This window comes from Dendrobates tinctorius, unplaced genomic scaffold, assembly GCF_039654945.1.
Source record: "Dendrobates tinctorius isolate UK_male_01 unplaced genomic scaffold, ASM3965494v1 ptg000030l, whole genome shotgun sequence".
Classification (NCBI taxonomy): Eukaryota; Metazoa; Chordata; class Amphibia; order Anura; family Dendrobatidae; genus Dendrobates; species Dendrobates tinctorius.
The window spans coordinates 34517700-34535765 of NW_027361698.1; the positions used below are offsets into that span (position 1 = coordinate 34517700).

An 18066-nucleotide genomic window follows, 5' to 3' on the forward strand; every position below is an offset into this window, starting at 1 on the left:
TCCTGTATGCCCAGACAGCAGTGGAACGGTCGACCCAAATAGTCTTGATCTAAGGGATCTAGGTCCCAGAGATTTTCTGCTCAATGACTCCTGGTGTTATCCGGTCGACACCAGCAGGGTAGGCAACAGTCTACTTCTGTTTCGTCAGGCCTGGCTTTCTGTCGTTCACAACGAATGGGTCAGACACCTGGTGTCTTTCGGATACAAAAACTAAAGGTTCGAGGGGTTCTACTCGAACCTGGTTTTAGTGCCAAAATAGGACGGAACCGTAAGACCCATACTGGATCTCAAACTTCTAAACAAGTTTGTCACCATTTCCGGATAGTCTCACTATTCGGTCATTACTTTGATTGTAAAAAAAAAAAAAAAAAAAAGTTTCTAGCATCCATCGACATTCCGGATGGTTACCTCCATATTCCAATTTTTTTTATTTATTTTTTTTTTTTTACCCCTCACTAGAAATTCCTGCACTTCGCCATTCGCGAACAGCATCTTCAGTTCACGACCTTACCCTTCGACTTCGCTACCACTCCCAAAGTGTTCTCGAAGGTCATGGCGGTCGTCGTGTCCTTCTTTGCACTCTCGGGGCGTGGTCGCTCTGCCCTACTTGGACGACCTTCTAATCAAGGGTCCGTACTTCCACGACTGTGTGGAGTGTTTGTATCACTTGCAATACTTTCTCGCATGAGCTGGCTGAAAAACTTAAGCAAGTCTTCCCCGTTCCAGCCCAGCGGATGTCCTTTTCAGGGTTGACCCTGGACACCCTTTGCCACTCATCCGGTCATTCCATCCAGTTTGCCATGATGTGGCGGCTTGGGACAGGAACCAGTTCTCCCTCGACCGCTGATGCAGCTTGCCCCTGCGGGTCAGGCTGCCTCTCAGGTGGTGTGGTAGGCATTTTTCATTTTCTCTTGAGAACACAACCCTTTCTCTCCCCGTTCGTTGGCTAGTGGTGACTACTTTAGTCAGTTGGTACATGGGGTTCGATCTGTTATAATGTTCCCCACTCAGGGACTGCTTTGGGACGTCCCATGGTCTGTGTCACCCAATGAGGCGAAGGAGAAACAGGGATTTCCAGAACGTCCCATCTTGACAGCACGATGGGGTTGTCCTTTCATCCTTACACGGACAGGAAATGCGCGCGAAGTTAAAGGTCCCCTCCCACACTCCAGTCTTTTTCCTGTCCCTGTAAGGACAGGCACAAGAGCGCCGCGGAGGTAGCCCGCGGCATCCAGCAGAAGCTTACCGCGGGCCAGGAGGATCGGGGTCCAAACGCCAACTCCTCACGTCAGAGGGTCCGGGGCGGCACCCCCCCTAAGGGGGTGGTCTCCGCCAGGTGTCCCGTGGAGAGCTGCTCCCGCCGCATCATCCAGAGACGCTGGAGCGTCGGGGCCGCGTCATTTCTGGGCGCCCGATGACTACTTTCAATGGCGTGGGCGCATCGGGGTGGACGCGGCGGACAGGCGGCTCAGACTCCCGACTACTGAAGGTAGGATAAAGCGAGGGGGGTCGCCCATACAGGAGCTCACTCCACCATGGAAAACGCTGCGAGGACAGGCGAGACCGAGCAGCCAGCGTCTGTAAGTAGAAGGCGGTGGGCTGTATATTCCAAGAAAAAGACAAGAGCTTAATAAGAAGCTCCTGTGCCTGTATTAAGGAAAAGACGGCACCGACTCCTACAGCATCGACCTCCAGTACATCGGGCAGACCCAAATGCCCCATTTGTGCCAGCAAATTACTGGGGTCATGGAAGAGGCCCCTATGTGAAGACTGCACCCTTAGGATCATCAGAGGCAAACAGGCTTCGTTCCTGGCAGAAATGCGCACAATCGTCAGAGAGGAGGTCCAGGCCTCTGTCTCTGGACTGCTACCTGCTCAGTCTTCCAGCCAGCCCCAGGCTAAGAGACCAAGATGGGAGTCCGATTAGTCATCTGACGATGAGATCCCTGATACGGACTCGGAGGGTGAGAACACCTCTGAACCTCCGGAGATAGGGAAAAGATACCTCTTCTCCTCGGAAAACAAGGACGAGCTTCTCAGCGCTGTGAGAAGCACTATGCAGATTGAGGAGGCCCCAAAGACTAAATCCATCCAGGATGAGATGTTCGGAGGCCTAAGAGCGAGGATCCGTCAGGTCTTCCCAGTTAACAACCATATCCGTTAAATGATTCTGGAGGAGTGGGAGGACGCCGAGAAACGACTGGTTGTACCTTGAGACTTTAGGCCTGTTTCACACTTCCGTTTTTTGGCATCCGCCATCCGTTTTTGTGTGAAAAAACGGATCAGTTTCCGTTTTACCGCAAATGGATCCGGGTTTTTTTTTTTTTTTGACAGATCCGCGGTAACCGCTAATGGAAGTCTATGGGACCAAAAAACGGATCCTCCAAAAAAATGGCGGATCCGTTTTTTAACGGAAAACGCCGGGTTTATACGGATTTTAAAAAACGGAAGTGTGATCCAGGCCTTAAGCTTAGACAACCATTTAACCAAGAGGACATTAACACGAAATTCCTAAGATCGACACTCTGGTGGCCAGGGTGTCAAGGAAGACTTCAATTCCCTTTGAAGATTCCTCTAACCTCAAGAAATCCATGGACAAGAAGGCCGATGTTCTCCTAAAGAGGGCTTGGGAGGCCTCTGGCGGTTTTGAAGACAAATATAGCCGCCACATTAGTCGCCAGATCCATGCATCTATGGATCGACCACTTAGAGCAACAATTAAAGGATAAAACCCCTTGAGGTGATATCTTAGAAGGCCTTCCCTTGTTAAGAATCGCGTCCGGATTCCTGGCGGACGCTTCAGCTGAATCCGTGCGATTTGCGGCCAGGAATAATTCTTTATCCAATGCGGCTCGTCGAGCCATATGGATGAAGACCTGGTCAGGGGTCTACCAGTCAAAAAATAAGTTATGTGCCATACCCTTCTCAGGTGGGAAGGTTTTTGGGCCGGCCTTAGATAAGATTCTGGAGAATGCCTCGGGAAAAAAAGGTCTTCCTGAGGAAAAACCAAAGACATTTTCCCTTTCAAAGGCCCTGACCTTACCAGAGGCAGGAATACAAAGCGAAGGGGAAATCATCTTGCTCGTAGTACACGAAAGTGGGAAAAAGTAGGGCATCCCCGCCTCGCCCCACCAGACAAAGTTCCAGGAGCAGGAGATGATGATGCCATACCTGTAGGGGGTCGCCTCAGACACTTCGCATGTGCATGGGAACTCATCTCCCAAAAATGGTGGATTTTCAATATGGTTTCCCGGGGCTATACCCTCGAATTCACAACCCCCCCCCCAGCACGGTTCGTCGTAACAAATCCTCGGTCCAAGACCCTTATAGATCCCATTTGGGAAGACATAAAAGACCTGCTAAAGTCAGGGGTAGTGGTTCTGGTCCCAGAAATGGAGGGAGGTCAGGGCCACTGTTCAACCCTCTTCACCGTAAAAAAAATGTCGTGGGAGAGTCGCACCATTATAAACCTTAAGTCATTAAATCAGTGGATCCGATACAAGAGATTCCGAATGGAGTCTCTAAAGGCCACCACCCTGCTGATAGACCGGAACGCCGCAATGTGCACAATAGATCTAAGAAGTGCATACTATCACGTTCCCATCCACCCTCACTCTCAGAAGTTTCTGTGCTTTGTACTAAAAAAAGGAAGCAGGTACTACCACTTTCAGTTTCAGTCTCTTCCTTTCGGTTTGGATTCAGCACCTCGAGTATTTACGAAGCTGGTCGATGAGGTGGCGCACTTGAGACAGGACGACGTAATCATCGTGCCATACTTGGACGACTTCCTTGTGATCTCACTCAACAGCAGAGTTAAGGTCTCAGTAATGGCCACGCTCGAAAGCCTAGATTGGATCTTGAACAAAGAGAAGTCGGACCTGCAGCCCAGTACCCAGAAGAAGTTCCTGGGAGTCATGTTTGATTCCAAGAGAAGAATCTCATTTCTACCGGAGGCAAAAAAGAAACCCATCAGGGACAAGGTTCGTCAACTATGGCGAGATCGAATATCCATAAGGACTGCAATGAAGATCCTGGGTACCCTGACCGCATGCATACCCTGTGTAATGTGGAGCCAGGCTCACACAAGAAGCCTACAAAGGGAGATCCTGACAAAATGGGACAGACGGCAGTCCTCTCTGGACAAGAAGATTCGGCCGTCCCCAGCCTTGAGATCATCTCTAATGTGGTGGATCAGTCACAGAAATATCAGCCAGGAGGTGCCTTGGATCCTGTCACCATGCGTGACTATAGTCACGGACGCCAGCAGAGATGGATGGGGATCCCATTTGGAAGGAAGGTACATGCAGGGAACATGGCCTGGAAACATCAGCTCGCAGTCCTCAAATTACAGAGCGCTACGAGCAGTGTGGGAGACGTTGAAACGATGCAGGTCGAGTCTACGGGACCAACATTTAAAGGTCATGTCAGACAACATGACTACAGTAGCCTTCCTACGTCATCAGGCGGGCCCAAGGCACAAGAAGCTTCAGGACTTAGCTCGCATCCTCACCTGGGCAGAGAACAATGTTCGCTCCTTGTCAGCGGTACACCTAGAAGGCTTCAGGAACATAGCCTATTATCTGAGCAGACAGGAAGTCTGAGCCACCGAGTGGGAATTGAAAGAGATCTTCAAAGACCTGTGCCATTGGGAGGAACCCCCCCCCCCCCCAGCTGGACCTCTTCGCGACAAGAAAAACACCAAGCTAAAGAGATTCTACTCCCTCAACCCAGCGGACCATCCAAAGGGGGTCGACGCCCTGAGCCAGAGTTGGAGAGGGGGACTGCTATACGAGTTTCCCCCTATCGCCATAATACTGAGAGTCCTCAGAAAAATCCAGAGGAAAGAGCATGGGTAATGCTAATCGTACCGTTTTGGCCCAGGCGAAGTTGGTTCCCCCTCCTGAAGATGGCTCAGGAGGGGCCACTCCATCTACCAACGGTAGAGAATCTGCTTTCCCAGGGCCCAGTTCTGCACCCAGATCCGGAGAACCTTCAGAGAGGGACATCATAAAATCCAGAGGCCTCTCTGACCAAGTGATCTCCACATTGCGGGCTAGCCATAAGCACGTTACGAGTGCTATGTATCATAAAATTTGGAAGAAGTTCTGCTCGGAAGGTGGTAGTACCCCCATAGACCTGTCTCTCCCAAATATCCCTAAAATCATTGACTTCCTGCAGGCAGGATTTAATAGGGGCCTAACTCCAAGCAATTGAAAGTCCAGATATCAGCTTTAAGTACTTTCTTTGATTTCTCCTTGGCTTCTCATCCATGGATAGCGCGTTTTACCAAGGCCATCCAGAGATTGAGACCCACGTTAAGGAAAACAGTCCCCCCGTGGGACCTAAATCTGGTACTTAACGCTTTATGCAGGCCCCCTTACGAGCCAATATCAGAAATAGACGTCACAAAGCTCACAAAAAAAGTGTTTCTGGTAGCCATCACCTCAGCCAAGCGGCTGGGCGAGATCCGGGCCCTGTCAGTCCAGAACCCCTACATCCAGATATTCGCGGACCGCATAATACTAAAACTAAACCCAGGATTCCTCCCTAAGGTAGTATCTCCCCAGAATCTAAACCAGGAGATAGTCCTACCCTCATTCTGCTTATTCCCGAAAAACGGTAAAGAAAAACTTTCACTCACTGGACGTCAGACGAGCGGTCACACGCTACTTATAGGTCACGCGAGAGTGGCAACAGGACACTAAATTGTTTATCCAGTACGGTGGTAAAAATAGGGGTAGAGGCGCATCTACACACACCCTAGCAAGATGGATAACATCAATTATCGCCTCAGTGTACGAGGTTGAGTGATTAACTATACCAGAGCCCATTCCACTAGGGCAATAGCGACGTCATGGGCAGAGAGGGCGGGAGTCTCAGTAGAGCAAATACGCAGGGCCGCCCCACCTGGTCTACACTAAACACTTTCTGTAGACACTACAAATTGGACACGCTAACAGCTAGCCAGACGACCTTTGGTCATAAAGTGCTACAAGCAGTAGTCCCACCCTAGCGAATTCCTACTTTGGTATTCCCCAGCGTGCTCTCAGGATGGGATGTCTTGGAAAACGGAGATTAGACCTACCGGTAATGTTATTTCCAGGAGTCCATCCTGAGACAGCACTGTTAGTTCCCTCCCGATGATTTGTATTTGTGTTAATATTCTTGTATTAAATCTCAATAAATAATAATTGCATCCATACTTGTGTGGTACTTGGAAAAATCACTGGGGTGTGGGAGGGGACCTTTAACCTCTCAAGCATTTCCTGTCCCTGTAAGGATGAAAGGACAACCCCATTGTGCTGTCAGGATGGGCTCCTGTTGTGAGCTCATTTTCTCGTTCACCTTTGATGTCCGATAAACTCCCTTTTGCTGGTGAAAGGAGGTGGTGAAACTGATTTGGATGGGAGAAACCTGTCACCTGAACAGGTGAATTGCAATTGGACATCCGGAATCTCTGAGTGGATATAAGGCAGCCGACGCCCTGTAGGGTTGCTGGTGATTTCTCTGCTCTGAGCTCTGGCCTCCAGTTCAGTTCCTGTCTTCTAAAGCTAAGTTTTGCTCTGTTATTATTCCATGAGATTTGACTGATTTGCTTAGTTTTGTGTTCTGCCAGCCCCGACTAGGGCTCTGCTGAATTTCCATTTTTGTCCCTGATCGGTTAAATCTCTTTTGCTCTGTCTTCAGAATATATTGGAGTGCTGATATAGGGATTTTGAAGTCTAGTGACTTCAGGGCCGTTTTTCCTATCAGATGTGTTGGGACATTTTTGGTAGGGTTTTTGCGGATTGCAGCCAGCATCTTTTCTATCCTTGCCTATCTAGTTAGTTGGGCCCCATCGTTTGCTCTGCCTGTCTTTCTGTCTGTGTTTGTGTTTTCATCTGTTTTCACCGACAATACATGTTGGGGGCTGTCTATTGCTTTGGGGTCTGCTCTGGGGCAGTTTAGATTTCCCCTTTCTTTTGGCTTATTTAGTTCTCCGGCTGTGAAGAGGCGTCTAGGACCACCGTAGGAACGCTCCACGGCTACTGTTAGTTGTTGTGAATAGGATCAGGGGTCTGCAATCCGCTAGCTACCAACCTCTCCGGTTTTCTGGACTTAGCTTGCATTTTTGTTTTTTCCTCCTCCGGTGACTCATTCATAACAGGCTCCTGGAAATAACATTACCGGTAGGTCTAATCTCCGTTTTTGTGTACTCACCGTAAAATCCTTTTCTCAGAGCCACTCATTGGGGACACAGCCCTCACCGTGTTAGCTTTTTGGCTTGTTCATGTTTTCTTAAGTTTGATGTGTTGTACTCGTATGATGCTAATGATCTCTTAATGCTTTTGCACTGAACTAGTTCTCTTGGAGCCAGCATGAGGATTTATACTGCAGAGGAGGAGCTAACTTTTTTTGTTTTAACTTAGTGTCAGCCTCCTAGTGGCAGCAGCATAACACCCATGGTCTGTGACCCCAATGAGTTGGCTCGGAGAAAAGGATTTTATGGTGAGTACACACACATCCGTGTTCAGTTTTGAGTTAATGATATGCTTGTGCTCCGGGGTGAGGCTTCATGCGGTGCTTTACTTAGCTAATCGTCTGTATGGCTTCTGATGGTTCACTGATTCCTCAGTGACTTGCCCCATATTTTACATAGTGAACATTATATACATATTTAGAAAAAAATTCACCTAAAGCAGTAAGGCGGCGGCACATGTGCTGAATCATGTTCGCATGTGTAATGTGTATTTACTTTTTTTTTTTTTTTTTTTTGTGATGCTATAAATAGACATTAAAACATTGTCTCAAAATGGCACCAAAACCTCAGAAAGAGGAAAAAATCCTCCAAAAAAAAAAATCAAGAGAATACCAGACAGGCCTAAATACATCTGCACTAACCAGGGTGCATTTTAGTTAGCACTGGGCAGCCCCCCTCTATGATGTTACTAAGAGGCTGTGAACCAGAAGCTCTGCATTCCCTGTGTGAACACTGCCACATGCGGATTATTTTTTTGCACTGGTGTACCACATGGCCAATCCCTGATTGTAGGCTGGCTATTTTATTTGGTATTATTGCACCTGTGCGGTTGCCATTTTACTTGGGTCCGCTGCACCCTGGTTAGTGCAGATGTATTTAGGCCTGTCTGGTTTTCTCTCAAAATGGCACCGCCTGCACAGTAGCCGTTATTGGCGATCCGATGGCTGCTACTGCGCAGGCGCCATCGGCACCATCTTGGAGGAGGCAATTTTTTTTTTCTCTAGCGGGATAGAGCTACCTGCGCAGTAGCAGCTATCGGCGCCATCTTTGAGGAGGCAATTTTTTTATTCTCTAGCAAGATGGCGGTGCCTGCGCGGTATTGGATCGCTGATAGCTGTTACTGCACAGGAGTGGCCAGCGCCATTTTGAGACACTTTTTTTTTTTTTAAATTTTTTTATTTATAGCATCACATAAAAGGATTAAATGTACACTACACATGCGATCATGCTGCAGCGCCTATGCCTGCCGAAGTTGATTGTTTTGTTTTTTTATCAATCTATAATATTCATTATGTAAAATGGGGGGCAGGTCACTGAGATCAGTGACCTTTCAGAAGCCTTACTGAGTAATAGCTAAGCAGAACACCACATAAAGACCCCGCCCTGAAGCACGGGCATATCATTAACTGAAAACTGAGAATAAATATTAAACAGCAACCACAAGACAGATTTCAGCAACCAGGGTATCATTTTAAACAGTTATAACGGCTACAAACTGACACTGTCTGTAGGTTACTCAGCACAATCCTGCAAACAGGTTCCCTTTAAAAAATGGCTTTCTTCTTGCCACTCTGCCATGAAGGCTAGATTTGTTTAGCATGCAACATTAGTTGTCCTTTGGACCTCTGCACTGACAATGGGCCTCTTGTTTGCTTAATTAGTGCTCTCCTTTCTTGGGATGTTCGTTTAGATGGACAGCCATGCCTTGCCTTCAACTTTTGGATGATGTTTTGAACAGTGCTCCGTGAGATGTGTGATGGAGATATATATATATATATATATATATATATATATATATATATATCTATCTATCTATCTCTCTATTTTTTTTTTTTTTTTCATGCTGTTTCATCTCTAATTTTCTCAAACAAACCTCTGAGGCTTTCACAGAACAGCTGTAGTTATACTGAGAGTAAATTACATGTGTACTCAAATTTACAAATTATATGACTTTTTGAGGCAATTAGTCATTCAGGATTTCATTTTCGGGTATCAGGCTACAAGGGGTTAAATACAAATGCATGTCACAATTTTCAGATTTATATTTTTAAAATAATTAAACCATGTAGCATTTCTCTTAAAATTCACACATACTTGCTACTTTGTGTTGGTATATCACATAAAATCCCAATATAAAAAAGTGAAAACCTGTATAGGGTATGAATACTTTTTCGAAGCACACTGTATATATCAAAATATTTTCACTAAATGGGAATATTTTTACAGTGTATTTAGTAGTTGAGTGCAAATAATATTTACTGCATGAGTATACAGCTGTAGTCAATAGTATTATTTTTTTGGATGTGTCTTTTATATTCTGACGGATTCAAGTTTTGCCGTGCTTATCTAATTTTTATTTTCAAGAGTAGAGCTGCTTTCTCTGTGCACTTAAAAGTTAAAGGAATACTCTGGGCAGATAAAAAATAAAAATTCTGTAAAGTCACTGCCTTCATAAACTTTGAAGGCAAGATGCCCATTGCCTTCTGTTGTCTTCTGAACACTTGTAACTTGTGACAGGAGCTGCTCCCCTACTGTCTTGGATAATAGGTCACACAGGAGTGTGAAGGTCCCTATTGTGAGTAACAGCCAGAGCGATAAGAGGGGGTTTGGCCTGCTCCTGACTTTTAGTAGCAGCAGTCATCCCTCTGATGTCTCCTTCACTGCAGCATGCAATAAGGTGGCGAGTCCTGCCCCCTCCCAGCTTCTAGTAGTAGCCAATCCCCTGATAATGTCACCTTCACTTCAGGGCTACTAGTGAATGGGAAGCCTGCCACTCCCTCCCCTCCAAGGAGATATCAGGTGGATGTCATGACTGGAAACTTTCTTCACTGCTCACTTTTCCATCTGGTACATTACAGCAGTGTGCAGCTCCATGCTGCTATCTTCAGCCAGTCTCCTGATAGCTGTTTATATAACAGGGTGCTTGGCCACTCCTCCTCTTCGTGTATTGGCTGTTACTCACAGCTGGGAGCTGCACACTGCTGTTTGACTTATTGTTCCAGATGGGCGGAGGGAGCAGTAAGGAGCAGCTTCTGTTACACTGAATTACAAGTGTTCTAAAGATAATAGAAGTGTATTGGGCATCTCATCCTTCTAGTATGAGGGCATAGGGAGTTTAATTTTTATTTTCTCCCTGGAGTACCCCTTTAAGAATTCAGAATAATCGCGCGGCTGTATAACTCGGGCAAGGATCGCAATGCTCGGACTGGCTGGCAGTTCTCTCTACCCAAGCATGACAGATGCATAGAAATGCATGCTGTCACTCTCGGGTCCGGAGAGGCCGGCCAGTCCTAACATTGCTTGCGATTCTTGTACAAATTATACGGTCTTATGACTGTTCCCTTAAACATACTCTTTCTCCCTCTCCATTCTCTTGACTTTCTAGTCTCACACCTGCATTACCTAACTCTTTCATAACCAATTTATCCAGGGAACTGTCCTAAACCATTTTTGGCAGAGATGATTCTACGTCCACCAACATTGTCTTTGGCACCTAAAAAAGTTCCGAAAGAGTTTATTATGAAGTATAAACTTGGCGAATTTAATTCAGTTTCTGCTTTACACCAATTTTCACAAATGCAGAGAATGGAACTTGAGTTTAAAGAGACTGTAACAACAGGTGAGGATTAATTGTAACTTTTAAATCTTTTGACAATGTGATTTTTTTATGTATCCTTATGTAGTTAGTGTGTGGTGTGTTAGTTGTACAATTTTGGCCAAAAGTTTAACACAAATTTAGTTTTTCACAAAGTTTACTGCTTGTATTTTAGATTTTTTTTTTTTTTTTTAGGCAGATATTTGTATGGTTAATCCCTTCACCCCTAAACCTGTTTTCATCTTCCTGACCAGGTGGAATTTTACATTTCTGACCACTTCAACGGATTAGTGATTTTGAGGTTGTATTTTTTGTAATACCTTGTACTTATTAGTAGTAAATTTACACTAGGTCAATTTTTTTTTTTTAAACTATTTTAATTAATTTAACAATTTTAACAACAAGGAAAAGGTACAGACAGTTACAGTATATTTATGACATTAAGCTAAAATCCCACCTTTTCCTCCCCCCTCCCCCTCCCCTTCCTACAATCGTCATCTTTTGAAAGGATTCCTTAAATTGATGCGTGTCCACTGATCAGGGTGGATTTGATTTAAATCTAACTGATTTAAATCACGATTTAAATCACTAGTCAGTAAGGCTTGATTTAAATCAGTGATTTAAATCAAAGTTTCTACCTAAACTAGTTCTTGCTACTTTAACATGCAAGTAGATGAAGATTTTTAGAATCACTTTTTATATTACTTTTTTCTCCCCAGTTTAATGGGTTAATCATTCATATTTGGACACCACTGTTCTGTTGTACTTAGGAAGGAGAAAAATAATCCTGACCTTAATAACAATTTAAATAGATTTATTCAACTGAAACAATAACATTACAGCATAAGTTATTTGCTTAAACAAACATCCATGTTTGTTAACTAATTTGGCTAAACAAAATATATATATATTTTAAGAAACTTAGACTGTCAGCCCAGCCAACACATGAAAAACTTAAATACTACTGTCCCTGCTGTCCTCTGTAGCTCACTTGTCGTCGTCATCTTCATCATCATCTTCTTTGTACCTATTCATAATCTGGAAAAGAAAAACAAGCTTTCCTGCTTTATTGGGTCCCAACCGATTTCTCAATTTAGAATGAATGAGTCCAAAGGAAGAGGATATTCTTTCAACGCCTGCAGAAGAAGCTACTGCTGTTAAAAGTGAAATCATTACTTGAACAGTCTCTAAATCCAAGCGCTTAAGTGACTTCCACCAGTTTACTGGTGTGACCTTCCTTAAAATATCTTCAGCAAACATATATTTCTTGAAAGGTTCCCCCTTAGCTCTGAAGTTTATTATAGCTGGCATTAAAGATGGATGATTGCTAGATACCCATGTCATAGCTAACTCCTCTTCCTCAGCACTTAGGTTTTGACCCTGATATTGGATATTGACAATATTTGCCAAAAAAATGAGCTGGAGTCAGTGCTTGTCCCATTCGTTTGTTTACTGCTTGTAATTTAATTCTGTCCATGTGTAGTTCTGTTTTTAAGTGTTCACTCAGTTCCTTCCAAATTTCAACAGCATCTGCAATAAAACAGCTATTTTTCTGTATTTTGTTTAAAGCTTGAGAGATGGGTTTCAGGAAGCTCAGCATATGTTCAACATTTCTCTTAAGCCCAATGTTGAGGATTTTGGCCGTGACAGTGCCATCTATTTTATCTCGATTTTCTTCACAAAGTATCATCAGAATAGGCCAGTTTTTGATATACTGCTCAAAACAGTCCACCACAGAGTTCCATCTAACATCTTGTGGGAGCGTTAGCTTGGTTCCACCCATCCTTTTCAGAGCTGCTGCAGCAAAATGATTATTACGGAAGTATTTAGCAATTTCAACAACATTAGCCTTTATTTCTGGAACACTTAAGTCTTTGGCTAAGAGGTGCAGCAAATGAGCACTGCAACCATATGTTATTAGCAGCTTTGTATTCCCTCCCTGCTCTTCTAAATCTCTTCTCATCTTGGATACGTTTGCAGCATTGTCAGTGACCAAACTGCGTACTAGACATTTGAATTTTTGTTCACATGTCGTTATAGCTTTTACTGCCACTTCTTGTAAGTATTCTGCTGTGTGTGCATTTCCTGACATATCAGTTGTTTGTGCAAGGAAGACTTTACCTTCTTCTGTTGTTATACAAGCACATACAATAGGATCATTGTGGACATTACTCCACCCATCAATACTTAGGTTAACAATTTTACCCTCCAGAGCTGTTGCACATTGCTCCATTTCTCTGTCATACACTTGATCCAGCAGTTTCTCTGCAACATCAGCTCTGCCGGGTGGACTGTATCCTGGTCTCAGTGACTGAACCATATTAATGAAATGTGGGTTCTCAGTCAGACGGAAAGAAGAGTTCGTTGCATAAATAAACTGGGAAATTTTTTCATCAATCAACTCTTTTTCTAATCTGCTAGTTCTTATCACAAACCTATCTATGGTGGTTCCAGGAGGTAAAGGTTTTTTCTTCCTTTTGGGTGATGGTGATATGTGGCTGTGGGTGTCTGATGATGATGATGATGATCCTGCTGCTGCTGCTAATGAAGCACTATCCTGGATGGATAACTCTGAAACTGTAGAACAGGATGATGGTGATCTTGGAGGTGGATAGTTTCCAGAATCCATGAATTCCCCTAAACAAAAAAAGTCAATGCTGTTATTTTATTGTTTATACAATTTCTGCTTATTGTACACAACACATCACTGCCCCTGCCCCAAAAGAAATATTTGTTTTTCTTCATAACTACCAAATGACAGTAACATGCAGTAATAATAAGAAATCTAATTTTTCTCACACATGACAGTTCAGTCTTTAGAAATAGGATGCAATAAAAATGTTTACCGACCTGAAGATCCTGCCTGTTCAGAAGTGTTTCTTTGGTCATCTTCATCACCGCACTTCTCATGATGTTGCCTCATTCGCGCCACCAGGCCTTGCATCTCTTTGTTGCATCGTTTGCATTTTGCACGCATGCCTGCCTTACCGATAGGCGAAGGAGCTTCATTAAAATATTCCCAAACTGGGTCTCTTTTACGGCCTGCTGCCATTATAAGGAAAGAATGTAATAAACCTCAGATCGTACACACAAACAGATCCAGACTTGTCTGTCTGTGGCTATGCTGCAGTATTGTGCTCAAAGTTTCACTTTCATTTTCTTGTCTGCTTGCCCTTCCTCCTCCTCACACTTAGATTCACATTCTTCTTGTGTTGTGCAGACCTATTCCACTCCAAACAATCAGAAACATATTGTCTAACTTCTTGGACTTGTCACTGAAGGGGTTGATTCTGTATTCATAGGTTTGTAGAACAATAGGATTAAGGTCTTTTTCTCAACTCTGTTCATGTTGTAACATTTTTGCCGTGAAGAAGAGACTGGGACCTCTGCGGAGTCAAATTCAGTTTTGAGAACTGCGTAAGTAAAGCGAGCGTCTATGATAATATAGGAGAGAAACTGCCCACTAATCCTACAGAAACCTCTGGAAGAGCATGGCATTGTGAATGTTACACATATACAGCCTTTATTCTACTGAGTTAAACAAGTCAGCTTTATCTCATGATGGAAGAACCTTTGGATGGTAAAATATTTTCCTCAAAAAGCAGTTTATTGAAAAAAAATCCGATTTAAATAAAAAAATCCGATGTTTTTTTTATTTTTTTATTTTTTTAAAAAAAAAACATTGATTTTTATCCACCCTGCCACTGATGCTTTGTAGCAGCTTCTTAAGTCTGTTCCTAGATTCTGTATCCAAGGATGGAACAAAAAACGACCATCTGGTGAAGAACTTCTCTTTTTTGGTCAAGGTTTCCAACCAGTCCATTTTAAACAGAAAATGAATTTTTGTCAATGTTACAGATTTTGACGGAACATTTGAGTGTAACCATTGATGTAATATACTTTTCCTTACTGCTGAGGCCCAAAAACACTAACATGGCTTTGGTGTGCTTTGGCAATACTCTTTGGGTCTCCTCTCGGATATTAAAAATAGCCCATTGTGGGGTAAGAGGGAACTCAAAACCACTCAATTGTTGCAACTCAGAGTGGATATCACGCCATAACTTTCGAATTTTTGGACAACCCCACATATGATGGAAAATGTCAGTATTATGTAGACCACATTTTACACATTGATATGAATTTGTGGGAGACATTCTAGATTGGACGTACGGGGTAATATAAGTCCTATGTAGCAATAATATGGCCAATTCTGTATAACTATTATATGGAATAATTTTCCTTTGTGTCTCAGTAGCTTCTAATATATCTCCTGCCTCCAGACCTTCCATGTCCCGTACCCATCTTGCCGGACCCGAGGTTTTGGCTTCCCAAGACCGTTCCTTTTGCAGAGTGGAGTATATGGTACTAGTTGACACCATGTGAGCCCTGACCTTTCTGAGAAGGATATCAGATTTATCGCCCAAACCCTCACTCCGTCTGCTAACTATAAATCTAAGAACCAGACTGCGTGCTTGCAGGAATAAGAACGGCCGTCCTTAAAATATGGGATAACTGCCTCGTCAAAAGTGATCATAGTGAAACTATGGTCTAATAGATCCACCCCAAGAATGCATTTTTGTTGCGCCATAGTTTTAAAAATTTTTCGGCGGTTTACCTTTCAAAAACAATGGGTTACCCAGAAAAGGCTGGAAAGGTGAGTCTACCATTCAAATTACACAATTTCCTCCCTCTTCTCCAAGACATAATAGTTTTCCACAATATTGTATGATCTCTAATTTCATCAGAGAGTTCCTCGTTAGTCAGATGTAACAAGGCCATTAATGAAATGTGTGGGTAAATCTGCCCTTCTAGGTGAGTATTGGCGAAGTGGGATGTCCCCCGCATCCAATCTATTACATATCATAAATTTGCCGCTATGTTATATCGGACAATATCGGGAAGTTAATGCCTCCCTCAGATCTTGGAAGTTGTAATTTACATAACCCAATACGTGAACGACCCCTCCCCCCCCACTCCCCATATAAACTGTTGGAATGTATGTCCTATTCAAAAGGATAATGTCCGATTTTGATAACAGAAGTGGTAATGGTTGAAATAAATATACCGTATATACTCATGTATAACCCGAGATTTTCAGCCCATTTTTTGGGGCCTGAAAGTCCCCCTCTCGGCTTATACGCGAGTCATATACCGGGGGTGGGAGGGGGAGCGGGGGTGTCAGAGATCATACTTGCCTCTCCTGGCACTTCTCTGCAGCCTCTGCTTCTACCTCTGCCATCTGCTTCCTGCATTCAGCGGTCACGTGGTACCGCTCATTAAACTCATGAATATGTGCATATTTAATGAGCGGTCCACGTGACCATCTGAATGCAGGAAGCAGAGGAGAAGCAGGGGCTGCAGAGAAGTACCAGGAGAGGTATGACGGCAGAGTAATATTCACCTGTCCCCGTTCCAAGCCGTGCACTGCTGTCTCCTGCTTTGACGGCAGAGGGAACTATGACGTAGCCAGTGTGCGCCCTCTGCTGTCACTGCAGAGAGCCAGGAGACAGAGCGGTGGATGGCAGTGGAACAGGGACAGGTAAATATCGCCACTGCCAGGGGTTCAGGACCACCGGTACCTGGCCCCCCAGCGACGGAGAGGTGAGTATGTCATTTTTTTTATTGCAGCAGCAGCATATGGGGGGTATTTATGGGGCAGCAGCATATGGGGGGTATTTGAGGCAGCATTAACCCTTATGCAGCAGCAGATGGGGGGTATTTATGGGGCAGCATTAACCCTTGTGCAGCAGCATATGAGGGGTATTTATGGGGCAGCATTAACCCTTGTGCAGCAGCATATGGGGGGTATTTATGGAGCATTTTATGGAGCAGCATTAACCCTTGTGCAGCAGCATATTATGGGGGTATTTATGGAGCATCTTCTTGGGCCAGCATTAACCCTTGTGCAGCAGCATATGGGGGGGGGTATCTAAGGAGCATCTTCTTGGTCCACCATTTAACCTTAGGCTTATACGCGAGTCAATAAGTTTTCCCAGTTTTTTGTGGCAAAATTGGGGGGTCGGCTTATACACGGGTATATACGGTAATAATTTAGGAAAAATTATCATTTTAATTAAGTGACGTTTCCCAGTAAAAGACAAAATGAAATGTTTCCAGGAGTTTAGGAGGCTAGTAACCTTATTAACAATGGGTCCATAATTAAGGCAATACAATTTATGTGGATCTGCTGGAAGTCTGATGCCTAGATAGCCAATAGACTCACTCCTCCATTGAAAGGGGAACCAGCTCTCATCTATTCTGCCCGCCCTGAATATCGCTAATGCTTCTGACTTATTATAATTAATTTTAAAGCCAGTAAGATGTCCAAATTCTTCAACTGTTGAGATTATGGTTGGGATAGCTTGTGTTGGGTTGGCAATTAATAGTAAAATATCATCTGCAAAAGCCAATAATTGTTTCCGTGCTCCCTGTAGGAATCCCATGGAAATCCGGCATAGTTTGAGTTCTCAACAAGGGATCTAATGCTAAGTTAAACAATAATGGGGACAGTGGGCATCCCTGCCTCGTACCCCTCTGAATGGCAAAGGGCTCCGATAAATTGTTGTTTATAAATAGCCTAGATGTGGGGTCCTTATATAATAATTTAATAGCATTGCAGAACCATGACCCAAACCCTCTGACCTCTAACAGCTTATATAAATAATTAACTAGATATAGTGCCTATCGCTGTTCTTATAGGTTATCGATTTTCCATGTACAAACCCCGTCTGTTGTGGTGAATTTAACTCAGGAATAATTTGCTGAACCCTGGTTGCCAATATTTTTGTCAAGAGTTTAAAATCTGCATTGAGCAGTGAGATTGGGCGGTATCCCTCCACCTGCAATGGATCTTTCCCAGGCTTAGTAAGCATAATGATACAAGCCTCATTAGATCTGTCTGGAATATAACCTTTTTCCATAATTCCATTAAATAACTCAACTAGATGTGGACCTACCCTTGGGCCTAAGATTTTATAATCTCCACTAAACCCGTCTGGACCCTGGTGCCTTAGAAATCTTAAGAGTAGAGATGGCTGACAGGACCTCCGTAATGGTAATAGGTGAATTAAGCTAGTTTCTCTGGCCCTCCGTAATACCAGGAGCCACCCCATCCCCAAAGAAACCCGATGCCTCCAAAATGTCCTCTCCCCCATCTGCATACAAGGACCCAAAAAATTGTCTGAATTCCTCTATTTGTTCATTATCCGTTATGGCTTTGCCATTTTGGTTA

The 18066-nt window shown here is 43.9% G+C and overlaps 1 protein-coding gene across 7 annotated transcripts in view; it reads left to right on the forward strand.

Moving 5' to 3' along the window:
- Window positions 1-18066, forward strand: part of ADAD1 (adenosine deaminase domain containing 1) — a 437856-nt gene that overhangs the window by 45336 nt on the left and 374454 nt on the right. For 6 of the 7 annotated variants that reach the window (XM_073572015.1, XM_073572016.1, XM_073572013.1 and 3 more), the window contains one exon: window positions 10671-10859. The exons of the other annotated variant lie outside the window; for it this stretch is intronic. In XM_073572015.1, coding sequence (XP_073428116.1) covers window positions 10671-10859 — 189 coding nt within the window. The remainder of the gene's footprint in view (window positions 1-10670; window positions 10860-18066) is intronic. 7 annotated transcript variants of the gene reach the window in all.